We start from the raw sequence: 17355 nt of genomic DNA, 5'->3' as shown, positions 1-17355 counted from the left end.
TGCTCTTCCGATGTCCAGAAGCTATTTTTGGTCATAGGAAATGATGGCAGAGACATTATGCCAAAAGTTAAGATCAGCATAAAAAAAAAACACACAACATAGCAGAATTGGCCAGGAGCCCATCAGACGGCTACTATCCACTGCGGTGCCATCTTTCTTTATCAGGTTAATATAGTCATTGTCATATCATCTTATTTTTCTCTCTGTCTGCAGTTACCAGAACCAGAGACTGGACATGGTGAGTGGTAAACCATAAGAATATCCTAGAAATAGAATATCTGGTGGCATCAAATGTCTAAAAGACACACAGCTTTAAGCTTCTCTCCTTCTCTCATACCCTCCCCCTTTATTTCTGTTCTCTCATACCCTCTCCCCCTTTATTCCTGTTCTCTCATACCCTCCCCCTTTATTCCTGTTCTCTCATCCCCTCTCCCCCTTTATTCCTGTTCTCTCATACCCTCCCCCTTTATTCCTGTTCTCTCCTACCCTCCCCTTTTATTATTGCTCTCTCATCCCCTCTCCCCTTTTATTCCTGTTCTCTCATCCCCTCTCCCCTTTTATTCTTGTTCTCTCATACCCTCCCCTTTTATTCTTGCTCTCTCATCCCTTCTCCCCTTTTATTATTGCTCTCTCATCCCCTCTCCCCTTTTATTCCTGTTCTCTCATCCCCTCTCCCCTTTTATTCTTGTTCTCTCATCCCCTCTCCCCTTTTATTATTGCTCTCTCATCCCCTCTCCCCTTTTATTTCTGTTCTCTCATCCCCTCCCCTTTTATTTGTGTTCTCTCATACCCTCCCCTTTTATTCTTGCTCTCTCAACCCCTCCCCTTTTATTCTTGCTCTCTCAACCCCTCCCCTTTTATTCTTGCTCTCTCATCCCCCCTCTCCTTTTATTCTTGCTCTCTCAACCCCTCCCATTTTATGCCTGTTCTCTTATCCCCTCTCCCCTTTTATTCTTGCTCTCTCATCCCCTCTCCCCTTTTATTCATGTTCTCTCATCCCCCCCTCCCCTTTTATTCATGTTCTCTTATCCCCTCTCCCCTTTTATTCTTGCTCTCTCAACCCCTCCCCTTTTTATTCTTGCTCTCTCATCCCCCTCTCCTTTTATTCTTGCTCTCTCAACCCCTCCCCTTTTATGCCTGTTCTCTTATCCCCTCTCCCCTTTTATGCCTGTTCTCTTATCCCCTCTCCCCTTTTATTCTTGCTCTCTCATCCCCTCTCCCCTTTTATTCTTGTTCTCTCATCCCCTCTCCCCTTTTATTCTTGCTCTCTCATCCTACTCTCCACTCTGAAAACCAGCCCCTCCAGACAAGCCCCTGCATCTCACCGGCCCTACGGCCCAGGCCCGCCCCACAGCCCAGACCGCCCCTACGGCCCAGGCCGCACCTACGGCCCAGGTCGCCCCTACAGCCCAGGCCCGCCCCACTGCAGAGCTAGACCGTTCAGATGATAAGGTGTACCAGGCGGTCATGGAGCTGGTCCAGGTGGTGGTGCAGCTGAAGAACGATGTGAACACACTACAGCCTGAGGAGTACATCACCGTCATCAAGGTAAGACACGGAGCTGCTGACTTCAAACACTGTGTCAATAGTAGTAATGCAGTAGCTATACGGATACAGCTGCATTGTAAGGTTAAAGGTCAACTGCCTTCTCTCTCTCCAGTCTGTAGGGCTGACCTTAAGGAGTCTGATACACAGTGTGGATGATATTCTACCCACCCTCCATAAGTCCATTAGGACAGAGGTAAGAGTGATTATATATCATATTATTAAGCAGAAAACAGACCAGCGTCCAGACTGTCGTATAATATCTATCTCCCTATCTCATCCACTCTCCTCTCCTCCCCTCCTCTCACAGCTGTCCCCCTGGTCAATTTGAACAACGATATGTCAGAGTTGACTAACTATTCCCTGTCTCCTCTTCCCAGCTCCCTCTATCCCTCCTCTCCTCCTCTCCTCCCTCCTCTCCTCCCTCTCTCCCTCCTCTCCTCCCCCTCTCCTCCCCCCTGATCAGATCGAGGGGACCCAGAAGCTGTTGAACAACTACATGTCAGAGTTGACTAACTATTCCCTGTCTCCTCTCTCCCCCCTCTCCTCTCCTCTCCTCTCTCCTCTCTCCTCTCCTCTCTCCTCTCCTCCCTCCTCTCCTCTCCTCCCTCCTCTCCTCTCTTCCCTCCTCCCTCCTCTCCTCTTCCCTCCTCTCTTCCCTCCTCTCCTCTTCCCCACTCCCACCTCTCCTCCCTCCTCTCCTCCCTCCTCTCCTCCCCCTGGTCAGATCGAGGGCACCCAGAAGCTGTTGAACAACGACATGTCAGAGTTGATCAGTAAGATGCGTCTGGCCCAGCAGAACGCCGTCACCTCTCTGAAGGAAGAGTGTAAGAAACAGATGCTGACCGCAGCACACAACCTGGCCATGGATGGGAAGAACCTCCTGGATGCTGTGGACCAGGCTAGGGTCAGGGCCAACCTGGCCAAGCCCAAACCGGAGACCCCATAGTGGGGTAAATACCCACAGGACACCCCCTCTGGATGCTGTGGACCAGGCTAGGGTCAGGGCCAACCTGGCCAAGCCCAAACCGGAGACCCCATAGTGGGGTAAATACCCACAGGACACCCAGTTTTTGCTGTTGTTTTAACTGGAGGACGGGTCAGAGCCAAGTGTGTCGCGACTGAATGGATGGACACACACACACACACACACACACACACACACACACACACACACACACACACACACACACACACACACACACACACACACACACACACACACACACACAGTGAGTTGGCAGTTCAGTGGTCAAGGTTTCCTTTTACGTTGAATTAAAAAGATCAGAAAAGATGACTTTCCCTTTATGTAATTGGTGTTGTGATTTCTGTGTCATCTCGTGTCTTGAATTGTATCGGTTATTTTTTAAATAGTCTCTCTTATCTGTTTAGGTATCCAGGTTAATTTAATTCTTGGTTATTTTCATATGTTTTGGGTAATACTGGCCAGATCAATAGATTTATTAATTCGCTTATGTGTTGTTTCATGGAATGTGTAATATTTGTTTTCTAGACTAAGAGTTTGACCAAATAGATATAATACCCATTACCTTTCTGTTTTTACTTCAGGTTTGTAGTATATTAAATTCAACTGACAGTATTGTATTTTTTATTTTTTACCATAAGTAAAAGTATGTTGTCTGTGCTACGAAAGAGAATTTAGGAAAGTTACGAAAATGCCAGTTTAAAAATTAATATTTGAATATACTGCACCCTTTAATGTTTCCGCTATCTCGTATTCAGCTGTATCATCGTGGATATGAATAGAGACAATGGAACGATTTTGAATAAACATGTCAGACACTGTGACAAAACAAGACCTTGGGGACTATACATTTTTTTTTAGTCAAAAAGGAATTAGTTACATATAATTGATCTTTAAATGGTTATTCATATATCTGTGAAATTATACTTTTTTTTTAAAAAGTTCATGTTAAGTGGGAAAAAAATGAAAAACAAGAAAATTATATCTGCATAAAGCCATTTGAACTTGGCGCTATCTGCAAGCCAATCACAAGCATGAACAAATACAGACGGACCAATCAGAACACGTCTTTACCATCTAGTCTAGCCAGCAATAATGGAACGCAAGCAAAACACCCACACTGTCAGAAATCTAAAAGTAAATGGTGACGTGACAGAGTTGTTAAGTGATGACAATAATTACTCTGATGATCGTAATACATTTTATGATGGTGTTCTGACTCTATTTTTATCTAAATAGTGTATTCGTCTATCATTTATGTATTCAAATAGCTACAGTCTTCTTTAAAACTTAACATATCTAATTAAGATGAACCTCATGGCTGAACACAGATTGACATTTCAGAGCCATAAACTACTATCTAACTGCGATTGCACCCCCCTTATAAAACTGATTTACACATGTCTCAGGATTTTTGCTACTCTGTACTTGGGCTACCTTTAAGGTGACGGCCTTACTGGGTCATGGAAGACGAAGTCACATCAAAACTGTTCTGAGATCAAGGCTGTGAAAACTTTAATATTCAGTAGAACATTATAGTCCCAACGTTACAAAAATTATAATTTGTGTCGTAATTGTGGTATTAACAAATATTTTTTGGTTCAGGATGTTCCCGTTTTCTTACATGAGGCCAATGTATAGACTTCAAATCAGTACTCTTGGTGCAAACGTTAAATCGGTTACTAAAATCTAACATTTTCATTCCTATCGATTCCCAAATTCCCAAAACATGCGTTTCTATTTCTACAGTATTTATTACCACAGCAGCATGTTTTTGATATTGTTATGGCAGCAGCAGTATCAGAGAGCTGCAGCAGCTCAAGGCAATATAAATATGTCTGCTTTGCAATGCAAACTGATTCAGTGTTCATATTATCAAATTAGTATTTTTCCTCTCCCCGGTAGTAGAGCATGCAACGTATTTGTCCTTCGAAGGTAAAAAGCAGACCGTCACCTCATTGGATAGCATTCACCCACAAGTCATTGCTTCTCCAATATGAAGCAGTACATTGGTAGTGCCAGTCATTCATCTAGTTACTTCCTCAGTTCTGTTTATTCCTATGTGGAACAGAAAGCTTCCGCTAGAGAGCGCTTTTGCACTGTTACTGTGCCCGGCGGTCCTCTGCCTGCTTGGATACGATGTTCCGTAACAGTTAATCGTCTTCCTAAACCATCATTTTCTGCAACAAAAAAAAAAACCTAGTGGTTCAAATTACTGCACACCGTAGTGCTAGTTCCACTGTGCCAGCCTGCTCCAGGGGCAGAAGGTAGAGGATAGGTCTACAGGCCCTAGGTGACGCCAGCCAGTCTTGTGCCAGGCATGGTAGATCTCAGGCCCAGACCCCTGGTCCTATATCATGCTGGCCAGCCAGGGAGGGAGGAAGAGTCCAGATCCTATATCATGCTGGGCAGCCAGCCAGGTAGGAAGGAAGAGTCCAGATCCTATATCATGCTGGCCAGCCAGCCAGGTAGGAAGGAAGAGTCCAGGTCCTATATCATGCTGGCCAGCCAGCCAGGGAGGGAGGAAGAATCCAGATCCTATATCATGCTGGCCAGCCAGGGATGGAGGAAGAGTCCAGATCCTATATCATGCTGGCCAGCCAGGTAGGAAGGAAGAGTTCAGATCCTATATCATGCTGGCCAGCCAGGTAGGAAGGAAGAGTCCAGATCCTATATCATGCTGGCCAGCCAGGTAGGGAGGAAGAGTCCAGGTCCTATATCATGCTGGCCAGCCAGGTAGGAAGGAAGAGTCCAGATCCTATATCATGCTGGCCAGCCAGGTAGGGAGGAAGAGTACAGGTCCTATATCATGCTGGCCAGCCAGGTAGGAAGGAAGAGTCCAGATCCTATATCATGCTGGCCAGCCAGGTAGGGAGGAAGAGTCCAGGCCCTATATCATGCCAGCCAGCCAGGTAGGGAGGAAGAGTCCAGGTCCTATATCATGCTGGCCAGCCAGGGAGGGAGGAAGAGTACAGGTCCTATATCATGCTGGCCAGCCAGGGATGGAGGAAGAGTCCAGGTCCTATATCATGCTGGCCAGCCAGCCAGGTAGGAAGGAAGAGTCCAGGTCCTATATCATGCTGGCCAGCCAGGTAGGGAGGAAGAGTCCAGGTCCTATATCATGCTGGCCAGCCAGGTAGGGAGGAAGAGTCCAGGTCCTATATCATGCTAGCCAGCCAGGGATGGAGGAAGAGTCCAGGCCCTATATCATGCTGGCCAGCCAGGGATGGAGGAAGAGTCCAGGTCCTATATCATGCTGGCCAGCCAGGGATGGAGGAAGGGTACAGGTCCTATATCATGCCAGCCAGCCAGGGAGGGAGGAAGAGTCCAATGGTTCCTAGGAGACACACAATGATAAACATCCACAGGAAGATCCGGTCGATCACCATGGCAACGTACTTCCAGTCTTCCTTCACCTGGAGGGAGAGTGAGATGAGAGAGAGACATGAATGAATGGTAACACTTTTAGTTGGATTTAGTGCAATGATCGTGATGGTTTAAGTTGAACAATCTTTGTAATTGAATGTTCGACCAAAAAAAATAGCAGCTATGTGCAATATTAGAGCTACAAATACTACCCTGTTTATCTGTGTTACTGTATGCCTGTCATAACCAGTATACCGGTGTACCGGCACTACCAAATGGTATACTGGGTATACTATATAGTCATTGTAGATACTTGGCATTTCAGCAATGGAAAGATCCTTTTACTGGAATACAAAGGATCTGTATGCCATAACCACTCGCACTAAAGTCTGTTCCAAGTTGAGTTACACCATAACCACTCCCTCTGGATACTACGTCATAAATACTCACACTAAAGTCAGCATCCTCTGCCCTCAGGTGGTCTGCGATATACTGCAGTCCCTCCAGAGCACGTATCACGCTGGGAGACAAAGGGAACTCTATCCCTCTAGAGTCTGACACCAAGTTAGCCGGTCGCTGGGTCGGGTTAACCCTTCTATTCACCCCTCCTCCTCCTTCAACCCCTCCATCCAGGCGGTTATGGGGCTGCCCTGCCCCTGGGTGTGGATGATTCTGTTGGGGTGGAGGAGTGGAGCCCGGAGGTCTGGGTGACGGAGGACGGAAGGAAAAGTAAGACGTCAGCTCCCCCAGCTCAAGGTCCTCATAACAGGGGGTCCGTCTTTGGAGGTCCTCCGTTGTCCCTCCTCCGTCCCGGAGCCAGCTGGCTGAGGTGCTGAGGAAGGGAGGAGGGCCTAGGCCTGGGAGAAAGAAGGAAATCAATTTGAGAAATTTGAAATATATATAGGGCTGGTTTCCAGGACACAGATTTTCTAGTCTTGGACTTTAAAGACATGTTCACTGAGAGTGGTTGTTAGTGGAAGACTGGGATTAATCTGTGGTTGGGAAAGGGCCCCAAATAGTTGTCTCTTCTATGGGAGTACATACAACATATATAGATTAAAATCAGGAGGGGAAAAAAATATATGAAAAACTCAATCCACCGATTTATTTCCATTGTGGTCCTTATTGCTACCTGGGCATGTATCCACAAAGCATCTCAGAAAAGGTTCTTAGGAATCCTGTTAAAACCGGTTTCAAGACAAAAAAGAAACTCCCAGCTCAGAGTAGATGTTAGGATAATTTATGTAATGATAAATAATGTGCATGTGTCAGCATATGGTCTCACAAGGGGTCTGAGGATCTCATCTCGCTACCTAATGGCAGTCAGGCTACCTCTGGCGAGCACATGGAGGGCTGTGCGGCCCCACAAAGAAATGCCACCCCACACCATGACTGACCCACCGCCAAACCGGTCATGCTGGAGGATGTTGCAGGCAGCAGAACGTTCTCCACGGCGTCTCCAGACTCTGTCACGTCTGTCACATGTGCTCATGTGCTCAGTGTGAACCTGCTTTCATCTGTGAAGAGCACAGGGCGCCAGTGGCGAATTTGCCAATCTTGGTGTTCTCTGGCAAATGCCAAACGTCCTGCACGGTGTTGGGCTGTAAGCACAACCCCCACCTGTGGACGTCGGGCCCTCATACCACCCTCATGGAGTCTGTTTCTGACCGTTTGAGCAGACACATGCACATTTGTGGCCTGCTGGAGGTCATTTTGCAGGGCTCTGGCAGTGCTCCTCCTTGCACAAAGGCGGAGGTAGCGGTCCTGCTGCTGGGTTGTTGCCCTCCTACGGCCTCCTCCACTTCTCCTGATGTACTGGCCTGTCTCCTGGTAGCGCCTCCATGCTCTGGACACTACGCTGACAGACACAGCAAACCTTCTTGCCACAGCTCACATTGATGTGCCATCCTGGATGAGCTGCACTACCTGAGCCACTTGTGTGGGTTGTAGACTCCGTCTCATGCTACCACTAGAGTGAAAGCACCGGCAGCATTCAAAAGTGACCAAAACATCAGGCAGGAAGCATAGGAACTGAGAAGTGGTCTGTGGTCACCACCTGCAGAACCACTCCTTTATTGGGGGTGTCTTGCTAATTGCCTATAATTTCCACCTGTTGTCTATTCCATTTGCACAACAGCATGTGAAATTTATTGTCAATCAGTGTTGCTTCCTAAGTGGACAGTTTGATTTCACAGAAGTGTGATTGACTTGGAGTTACATTGTGTTGTTTAAGTGTTCCCTTTATTTTTTTGAGCAGTGTATATATATACAGTGTCTTCGGAAAGTGACTTTTGGACTTTTTCCACTTGTTACGTTATCAATCCTCATACATTTTTACCTTAATTTAACTAGGCAAGTCAGTTAAGAACAAATTCCTATTTACAATGACAGCCTAGGAACAGTGGGTTAACTGCCTTGTTCAGGGGCAGAACAACATATTTGTACCTTGTCAGCTCAGGGATTTGAACTTTCAACCTTTCTGTTACTAGTCCAATGCTCTAACCACTAGGCTACGCTGCCGCCAAAACAAAATCACCACAAAGCAAAATCCCCATAATGACAAAGCAAACAAGACTATTTGATAATTTATATATTTTTTAAAAATTGAAATATGACAACTTCTTACGGCTATTCAGACCCTTTACTCAGTACTTTGTTGAAGCACCTTTGACAGCGATTAAAGTAATTTTTCCCATTCTTCTCTGCAGATCCTCTCAAGCTCTGTTAGGTTGGATGGGGAGCGTCGCTGCATGGTTATTTTCAGGTCTCTCAAGAGATGTTCGATCGGGTTCAAGTCCGGGCTCTGGCTGGGCCACTCAAGGACATTCAGAGACTTGTCCCAAAGCCACTCCTGCGTTTAGGGTCATTGTCCTGTTGGAAGGTGAACCTTCACCCCAGTCTGAAGTCCTGGGTGCTCTGGAGTAGGTTTTCATCAAGGATCTCTTTGTACTTTGCTCTGGTCATCTTTCCCTTGATCCTAACTAGTCTCCCAGTTCATATCGCTGAAAAACATCCCTACAGCATGATGCTGCCAGCACCATGCTTCACCGTAGGGATGGTGCCAGGTCTCCTCCAGACGTGACGCTTGGCATCCAGGTCTTGGTTTCATCAGACCAGATAATTTTGTATCTCATGGTCTGAGAATCCTTTGACAAAAGATTGAAGTGCCTTTGAACAGGGTATGGTAGTAGGTACCAGGCGCACCGGTTTGTGTCATGAACTGCAACAATGATGGGTTTCATGTATCAAAAATGGTCCACTGTCCAAAGGACATCCAGCCAACTTGACACAACTGTGGGAAGCATTGGAGTCAACATGGCCAGCATCCCTGTGGAATACTTTCAACACCTTGTAGAGTCCATGAACCGATGAATTGAAAAAAAACAAAAGCCCTGCGGCCTGTGATTTCTTTATCCGGCGTGCTGATCACTCCCGTTCATCTCGTCTAAATCGCTTTAGCATGTGCTCCAAAGGGACAACTTGAAATAACATGATTTAGGTTCATGGAAAAATTTAAAGAAACTATGTATTATCCTAGTGTTTATAAGTACTTAGGCATATACTATGAATTAGGCCTCAACTCTGAACTGGTGAGGACAGCTCATGAGGTCTCCTAAATATCTGTCCATTAGGTGGGACTCTTAAGAGTAAAGAGGCTCTTTGTGGATATGGACCCAGGTTTCACTTAGGAAAAAGGTTGTCTGACTTCAATGGGACTTTCTGGTTAAAAATGTAAAGAAATTCATCTGGTAGTCTGGTAGTGGTGGTGGTGATACGTCCTGGTCAGGGAAGTATAGAGGAAACATGGTGCCATTTATCCTGGTCAGGGCAGTATAGAGGGAACATGGTGCCATTTATCCTGGTCAGGGAAGCATATAGGAAACATGGTGCCATTTGTCATGGTCAGGGAAGTATAGAGGGAACATGATGCCATTTATCCTGGTCAGGGCAGTATAGAGGAAACATGGTGCCATTTATCCTGGTCAGGGCAGTATAGAGGGAACATGGTGCCATTTGTCCTGGTCAGGGCAGTATAGAGGAAACATGGTGCCATTTGTCCTGGTCAGGGAAGTATAGAGGGAACATGGTGCCATTTATCCTGGTCAGGGCAGTATAGAGGAAACATGGTGCCATTTGTCCTGGTCAGGGCAGTATATAGGGAACATGGTGCCATTTGTCCTGGTCAGGGCAGTATAGAGGGAACATGGTGCCATTTATCCTGGTCAGGGCAGTATAGAGGAAACATGGTGCCATTTGTCCTGGTCAGGGCAGTATAGAGGGAACATGGTGCCATTTATCCTGGTCAGGGAAGCATATAGGAAACATGGTGCCATTTGTCCTGGTCAGGGCAGTATAGAGGGAACATGGTGCCATTTATCCTGGTCAGGGAAGCATATAGGAAACATGGTGCCATTTGTCATGGTCAGGGAAGTATAGAGGGAACATGATGCCATTTATCCTGGTCAGGGCAGTATAGAGGAAACATGGTGCCATTTATCCTGGTCAGGGCAGTATAGAGGGAACATGGTGCCATTTGTCCTGGTCAGGGCAGTATAGAGGAAACATGGTGCCATTTGTCCTGGTCAGGGAAGTATAGAGGGAACATGGTGCCATTTATCCTGGTCAGGGCAGTATAGAGGAAACATGGTGCCATTTGTCCTGGTCAGGGCAGTATAGAGGGAACATGGTGCCATTTGTCCTGGTCAGGGCAGTATAGAGGGAACATGGTGCCATTTATCCTGGTCAGGGCAGTATAGAGGAAACATGGTGCCATTTGTCCTGGTCAGGGCAGTATAGAGGGAACATGGTGCCATTTATCCTGGTCAGGGAAGCATATAGGAAACATGGTGCCATTTGTCCTGGTCAGGGCAGTATATAAGGAACATGGTGCCATTTGTCCTGGTCAGTTCAGTATTGAAGGGATATGGTGCCATTTTTCCTGGTCAGGGCAGTATAGAGGAAACATGGTGCCATTTGTCCTGTTCAGGGCAGTATATAAGGAACATGGTGCCATTTGTCCTGGTCAGTTCAGTATTGAAGGGATATGGTGCCATTTGTCCTGGTCAGGGAAGCATATAGGAAGCATGGTGCCATTTGTCCTGGTCAGGGCAGTATAGAGGGAACATGGTGCCATTTGTCCTGGTTAGGGCAGTATAGAGGAAACATGGTGCCATTTGTCATGGTCAGGGAAGATTATAGGAAACATGGTGCCATTTGTCCTGGTCAGGGAATCATATAGGGAACATGGTACCATTTGTCCTGGTCAGTTCAGTATTGAAGGGATATGGTGCCATTTGTCCTGGTCAGGGCAGTATAGAGGGAACATGGTGCCATTTGTCCTGGTCAGGGCAGTATAGAGGAAACATGGTGCCATTTGTCCTGGTCAGGGAAGATTATAGGAAACATGGTGCCATTTGTCCTGGTCAGGGAATCATATAGGGAACATGGTACCATTTGTCCTGGTCAGTTCAGTATTGAAGGGATATGGTGCCATTTGTCCTGGTCAGTGCAGTATAGAGGGAACATTGTGCCATTTGTCCTGGTCAGGGCAGTATAGAGGAAACATGGTGCCATTTGTCCTGGTCAGGGCAGTATAGAGGAAACATGGTGCCATTTGTCCTGGTCAGGGCAGTAAAGAGGAAACATGGTGCCATTTGTCCTGGTCAGGGCAGTAAAGAGGAAACATGGTACAATTTGTCCTGGTCAGGGCAGTATAGAGGAAACATGGTGCCATTTGTCCTGGTCAGGGAAACGTATAGGGAACATGGTGCCATTTGTCCTGGTCAGGGCAGTAAAGAGGAAACATGGTGCCATTTGTCCTGGTCAGGGCAGTATAGAGGAAACATGGTGCCATTTGTCCTGGTCAGGGCAGTATAGAGGAAACATGGTGCCATTTGTTCTGGTCAGGGCAGTATATAGGGAACATGGTGCCATTTGTTCTGGTCAGGGCAGTATAGAGGAAACATGGTGCCATTTGTCCTGGTCAGGGCAGTATAGAGGAAACATGGTGCCATTTGTCCTGGTCAGGGAATCATATAGGGAACATGGTGCCATTTGTCCAGGTCAGTTCAGTATTGAAGGGATATGGTGCCATTTGTCCTGGTCAGGGAAGTAAAGAGGAAACATGGTGCCATTTGTCCTGGTCAGGGCAGTAAAGAGGAAACATGGTGCCATTTGTCCTGGTCAGGACAGTAAAGAGGAAACATCGTGTCATCTGTCCTGGTCAGGGAAGTAAAGAGGAAACATGGTGCCATTTGTCCTGGTCAGGGCAGTAAAGAGGGAACATGGTGCCATTTGTCCTGGTCAGGGCAGTATAGAGTAAACATGGTGCCATTTGTCCTGGGCAGGGCAGTAAAGAGGAAACATGGTGTCATCTGTCCTGGTCAGGGAAGTAAAGAGGAAACATGGTGCCATTTGTCCTGGTCAGGGCAGTACAGAGGAAACATGGTGCCATTTGTCCTGATCAGGGCAGTACAGAGGAAACATGGTGCCATTTGTCCTGGTCAGGGCAGTATATAGGGAACATGGTGCCATTTGTCCTGGTCAAGGCAGTATATAGGGAACATGGTGCCATTTGTCCTGGTCAGGGCAGTATATAGGGAACATGGTGCCATTTGTCCTGGTCAGGGCAGTATAGAGGGAACATGGTGCCATTTTTCCTGGTCAGGGAAGCATATAGGGGACACGGTGCCATTTGTCCTGGTCAGGGAGGCATATAGGGAACATGGTGCCATTTGTCCTGGTCAGGGCAGTATAGAGGGAACATGGTGCCATTTGTCCTGGTCAGGCAAATATATAGGGGACATGGTGCCATTTGTCCTGGTCAGGGAAGTATAGAGGGAACATGGTGCCATTTTTCCTGGTCAGGGAAGCATATAGGGAACATGGTGCCATTTGTCCTGGTCAGGGCAGTATAGAGGGAACATGGTGCCATTTGTTCTGGTCAGGGAAGCATATAGGGAACATGGTGCCATTTGTCCTGGTCAGGGCAGTATAGAGGAAACATGGTGCCATTTGGGATGCACACAGACTCTAGGGACTTATTTCTCATGTGGTCCTCATCATTATCAGCATCTAACCTGCTGGTCTGGCGGTGATGGTCCGTCCCTGGTGCCGTGCCACCGCTGCCCCCTGCTGGAGCATCAACAACCTGCGTCTCCGTCCATCTGGCGCAGGCCGCCTCATGAACAGCCACCTGGGGATCAGGTCCAGGAAGACAGAGTGGACCCAGCGAGGCATCTTATGGGTCCCCGGGGAGCGGTGGTGGACGTTGAGGACAAACACGGTGATGACGATGGAGAGAGTGACGAAGATCATGGTGAAGAGGAGGTACTCTCCGATCAGAGGGATGACCAGGGAGGTGGAAGGGATGATCTCTGTGATGAGGAGCAGGAAGACGGTGAGGGAGAGGAGGACGGAGATACACAGAGTGATCTTCTCTCCACAGTCTGAAACAACGAGGAGAAAGAGAAGAAGAAACAAACAGACTTTATTTATTATCTTGCAGAAAATGGAAATGTGTATTTTTTGCTCCCAATCCAACCCCCCCAAAACAAACACACACACACACACACACACACACACACACACACACACACACACACACACACACACACACACACACACACACACACACACACACACACATACACACACACACACACACGTCAGCAACACTGGTCCTTCAGCTTAGACCACTTCTGTTTTTCTAATGTTGGGCAGAGAGAAATGTTCATAAGTAGTATTTCAGTTTAACCACAAATGATCTATTTACAGTAAAGGATTAGGCTTTTCACACATTTAGTTAGAAGAAAAACTTTTTTGTTAGTTTGTTAACAAAACATTTGTGGAGTGGTTGAAAAACGAGTTTTAATGACTCCAACCTAAGTGCATGTTAACTTCCGACTTCAACTGTACATATCAGGTGGTTTGGAATTATGTTGAATATCATATTTGTTTAGTTATAGTTTATTTGAACTTGTTTCAATGTTGACAGTAAAATTGTATATTTGAATCAATGTCATTGTTGAAATGTCAGGCCATCAACCTAAATAAAGACATACCTACCTATATTGAAATATAATGTGAAGCCACAGTCAAATGATTCCTGCCTGAACAGTGACTCCTACTGGTATATGACCAGTGACCTTAAGGTGCTTTCAGACCATCTGGGCTGGAACTGGAAGCTGTTTCTTACATGATAGTCTGAGCTGGGTGGATGAGACAGGTACTGAGCTGCAGGGAGACTCCGGATACCAGCTCACAAAGACCACTGACTGTGACATCACTCTGACTGTGACATCACTCTGACTGTGACATCACTCTGACATCACTTTGACTGTGACATCACTCTGACTGTGACTCTCCAGAGGAAGGACAACAACAGGAAGTGGAGTTGTCAGGCGGAGAACCAGGGAGAAAGTGAAGACCTTCCTGGACTTCACCTCCACATTCTCAGGTAGACACTATCACATAGATATCGATACCATTTCATCAAGTAGTTATAAATCAGCCTTTTTTGACTGCATGTTGGTTGTCTGTATTCCAGAGAAGGGTGGTGAGGGGAGGACAGGCTCATAATACTGACTGGAATGGAATGGTATCACCATGGAAACCACATGTTTAATGTGTTTGATACCATTCCATTTATTCCGTTCCAGCCATTACTGTGAGCCCATCTTCTAATTTTAAGTGCCACCAGCCAACACTGATATTCCCCCATTTTCTAACGTGACCAACAGGCCCAAGTCCTGCTCCCTCTGTGATGCCAAATCCCACTTCTCCAGGTGCACTTAGTAAGATGTTATTTAGTCTGAACGACCAAAGTCTTAATTTATGCACAACTAGAAATGATTAAATTCAGAGGGGAAGTTTTTTCATCTCATGAACATTATACATGGATAAAAGACCATTGGTAATTAGCATCCTCTATACAAACCTTGCTTTACATCTTCAGCTTCAGACCTTCCCTACTTCTCACTTAAAACATAGTTTATGTGTATTAAGACCTCAAGGTTTGTGTTTGATCACTGTCTGTCCTATTGTCCAGGTACCAGAAACAGTGTCCAGTTGTCCATCGACATAGTTGTCTTTGTGGCACAGACCATCATGGTTGCCATAGGTACTATTTACAAAACCAGGAAGAACCGCCCACCAGCAGGTGAGAATCACAGGGATTGGTTCCTTTTTAGTTCCATTTAGGTCCCTAGCTTCCACACCTTCAATGTTCACAGATCTAAAAGACTTGATAGATCTATTTCTAATATTGACGAGGGCACCAATCCATCCATAGGCCAATTGGAGCAAACCATAAATTACATTCACACATTCTGTCCTTCAGATCTGTCAACTGCAATGGAATCAGGTCATAAATAGTCCTTTGACATAAATCATCTTGTCCATATTAAACCCTGTTTCAACAATTTCATCTTTGAGGTTTTCTATAGAATGAATGAATGGTCTGTTATGTTGTCTGATGTGTTTTCTGCTGTTTTGTTCTCTGGATAGAACTTAAAGAAAAGCCTCTGGTATTGAGATTCAGGTCCTGCAGGAATGACCCCTTGTCTCCCATTCTTCTCCCAGTGCTATCTAAACTGTCTGTAGCTTTACTGATTGACTAAAATAGTATGTACATTTTTTTCAGTTGATGTTCATCTATGATAGGGCATAGTGTTTTTGAACTTGGATTTAATTTGCTTTGGAAAATACCGTTTTTTCTGCTTGCATGCAGTATGGATGCTGAAATATATTACGTCATGTTTGGTTGACAAAAGATGTGTTTGCGTTTTAATTTCGGTCCGTTGTGAATCGTCAACTTTGAGAAATTTATTTGTTTTGTTAATTTCATTTAACATTTTATTGAATTTTTGTAACTTTTACTAGCATAAAAATATATATATATACAATATGTATGTGAAATCTGGACTATTTTCAGTTGTATCAACCTGTGATGTTCCAAAACCTCCACTAGATGGGGACGTTAGCTAAAAATTGAAACAGTATTGCTTATGTCTCTCTTGCCCAAACCTGGGCTCGAACCAGGGACCCTCTGAACACATCAAACAACAGTCACCAACAACGCATCATTAGTTATTGCTCCAAAAAAGCAGTGGCTCTTGTAGAGCAAGGAAAACAACAAATACTTCACGTTCTGAGTGAGTGATGGCACCAATTGAAACGCTACTAGCTTTACCTCTAACTAGCCAGCCGTTTACACCGGTAACATTCCGAACATTCTCTGTTAATCTACTTACCTGAGGGGAGATGGGAGACTAGGACCTACCTGAGGGGAGACTAGGACCTACCTGAGGGGAGACTAGGACCTACCTGAGGGGAGATGGGAGACTAGGACCTACCTGAGGGGAGATAAAAGACTAGGACCTACCTGAGGGGAGATAGAAAACTAGGACCTACCTGAGGGGAGACTAGGACCTACCTGAGGGGAGATAGAAGACCAGGACCTACCTGAGGGGAGATAGAAGACTAGGACCTACCTGAGGGGAGATAGAAGACTAGGACCTACCTGAGGGGAGATAGAAGACTAGGACCTACCTGAGGGGAGACTAGGACCTACCTGAGGGGAGATAGAAGACCAGGACCTACCTGAGGGGAGATAGAAGACTAGGACCTACCTGAGGGGAGATAGAAGACCAGGACCTGCCTGAGGGGAGATAGAAGACTAGGACCTGCCTGAGGGGAGATAGAAGACTAGGACCTACCTGAGGGGAGATGGGAGACTAGGACCTACCTGAGGGGAGATAGAAGACCAGGACTGTCAGACAGGAGATGAGCAGACAGGGAATGATCAGGTTGATGGTGTAGAAGAGAGGCAGCCGTCTGATGATGAAGAAGTAGGTGATATCAGGGTAGATCTCATGACAGCAGTCGTACTTCTTGGTGTTGTATGTTCCCACTGCGTTGATGATGGCCCACTCTCCACTCTCCCAGTAGTTGTTCAGGTCCACAGTGTTCTAGGGGATAGAGATCAACCGTCCCACTCTATAAAGACCTCACATGGCTTCACGAGAACTACATAGATGCTTCACAAGTCATCTATAAGCTTATATCATAGTGTATTTAAATATAGTGGTTCGGGTCCGTCGTGTTCTAAGGGGATGGATATGCTCTTAAGTGTTCCTTTGTCACACTTGTCTGGTGCCAGTGTGATTCTGCTCTCTGTGTGTCTTGACACTAGCCACGTTTCCAGTCAATTGGCGACAGATTTTCATGCAAATGTACACATTTTCCCACCAGATCTGTTTGATTTGCTGCGGATAAAAGGCTGTGCGTGATGACGTATTGCACATACAAATACATTTTGCGGTTAGAGAGCAGATAGAGTGCGAGTGAAGACAGTGGTGTAAAGTACTTTGGTAAAAATACTTTAAAGTACTACTTAAGTTGTTTTTTGGGGGGGTATTTGTAGTTTACTATTTATATTTTTGACAACTAAAGAAAAT

The 17355-nt window shown here is 46.0% G+C and overlaps 2 protein-coding genes across 2 annotated transcripts in view; one reads left to right on the top strand and one right to left on the bottom strand.

Annotated features, from left to right (window-relative positions):
* LOC120024469 (protein-tyrosine kinase 2-beta-like) overlaps positions 1–3362 on the top strand; it is a 72990-nt gene extending 69628 nt beyond the window's left edge. Inside the window, exons 26-29 of the mRNA XM_038968719.1 lie at positions 214–238; positions 1298–1548; positions 1661–1741; positions 2273–3362. Of these exons, the coding sequence (XP_038824647.1) occupies positions 214–238; positions 1298–1548; positions 1661–1741; positions 2273–2494 (579 nt within the window). The 3' untranslated portion in view covers positions 2495–3362. The remainder of the gene's footprint in view (positions 1–213; positions 239–1297; positions 1549–1660; positions 1742–2272) is intronic.
* A 2458-nt stretch (positions 3363–5820) lies between these two features.
* The window catches only part of LOC120024273 (neuronal acetylcholine receptor subunit alpha-2-like), a 35753-nt gene continuing 24218 nt past the window's right edge, over positions 5821–17355 (bottom strand). The window contains exons 6-10 of the mRNA XM_038968469.1: positions 16644–16866; positions 12976–13344; positions 6714–6747; positions 6347–6416; positions 5821–5946 (exon numbers count right to left, since the gene is read on the bottom strand). Of these exons, the coding sequence (XP_038824397.1) occupies positions 5821–5946; positions 6347–6416; positions 6714–6747; positions 12976–13344; positions 16644–16866 (822 nt within the window). The remainder of the gene's footprint in view (positions 5947–6346; positions 6417–6713; positions 6748–12975; positions 13345–16643; positions 16867–17355) is intronic.

Source organism: Salvelinus namaycush, chromosome 29, assembly GCF_016432855.1.
Source record: "Salvelinus namaycush isolate Seneca chromosome 29, SaNama_1.0, whole genome shotgun sequence".
In the NCBI taxonomy this organism is placed as follows: Eukaryota; Metazoa; Chordata; class Actinopteri; order Salmoniformes; family Salmonidae; genus Salvelinus; species Salvelinus namaycush.
Note: the sequence above shows the minus strand (reverse complement) of the source record. Positions and strands in the feature narration are given on the sequence as shown.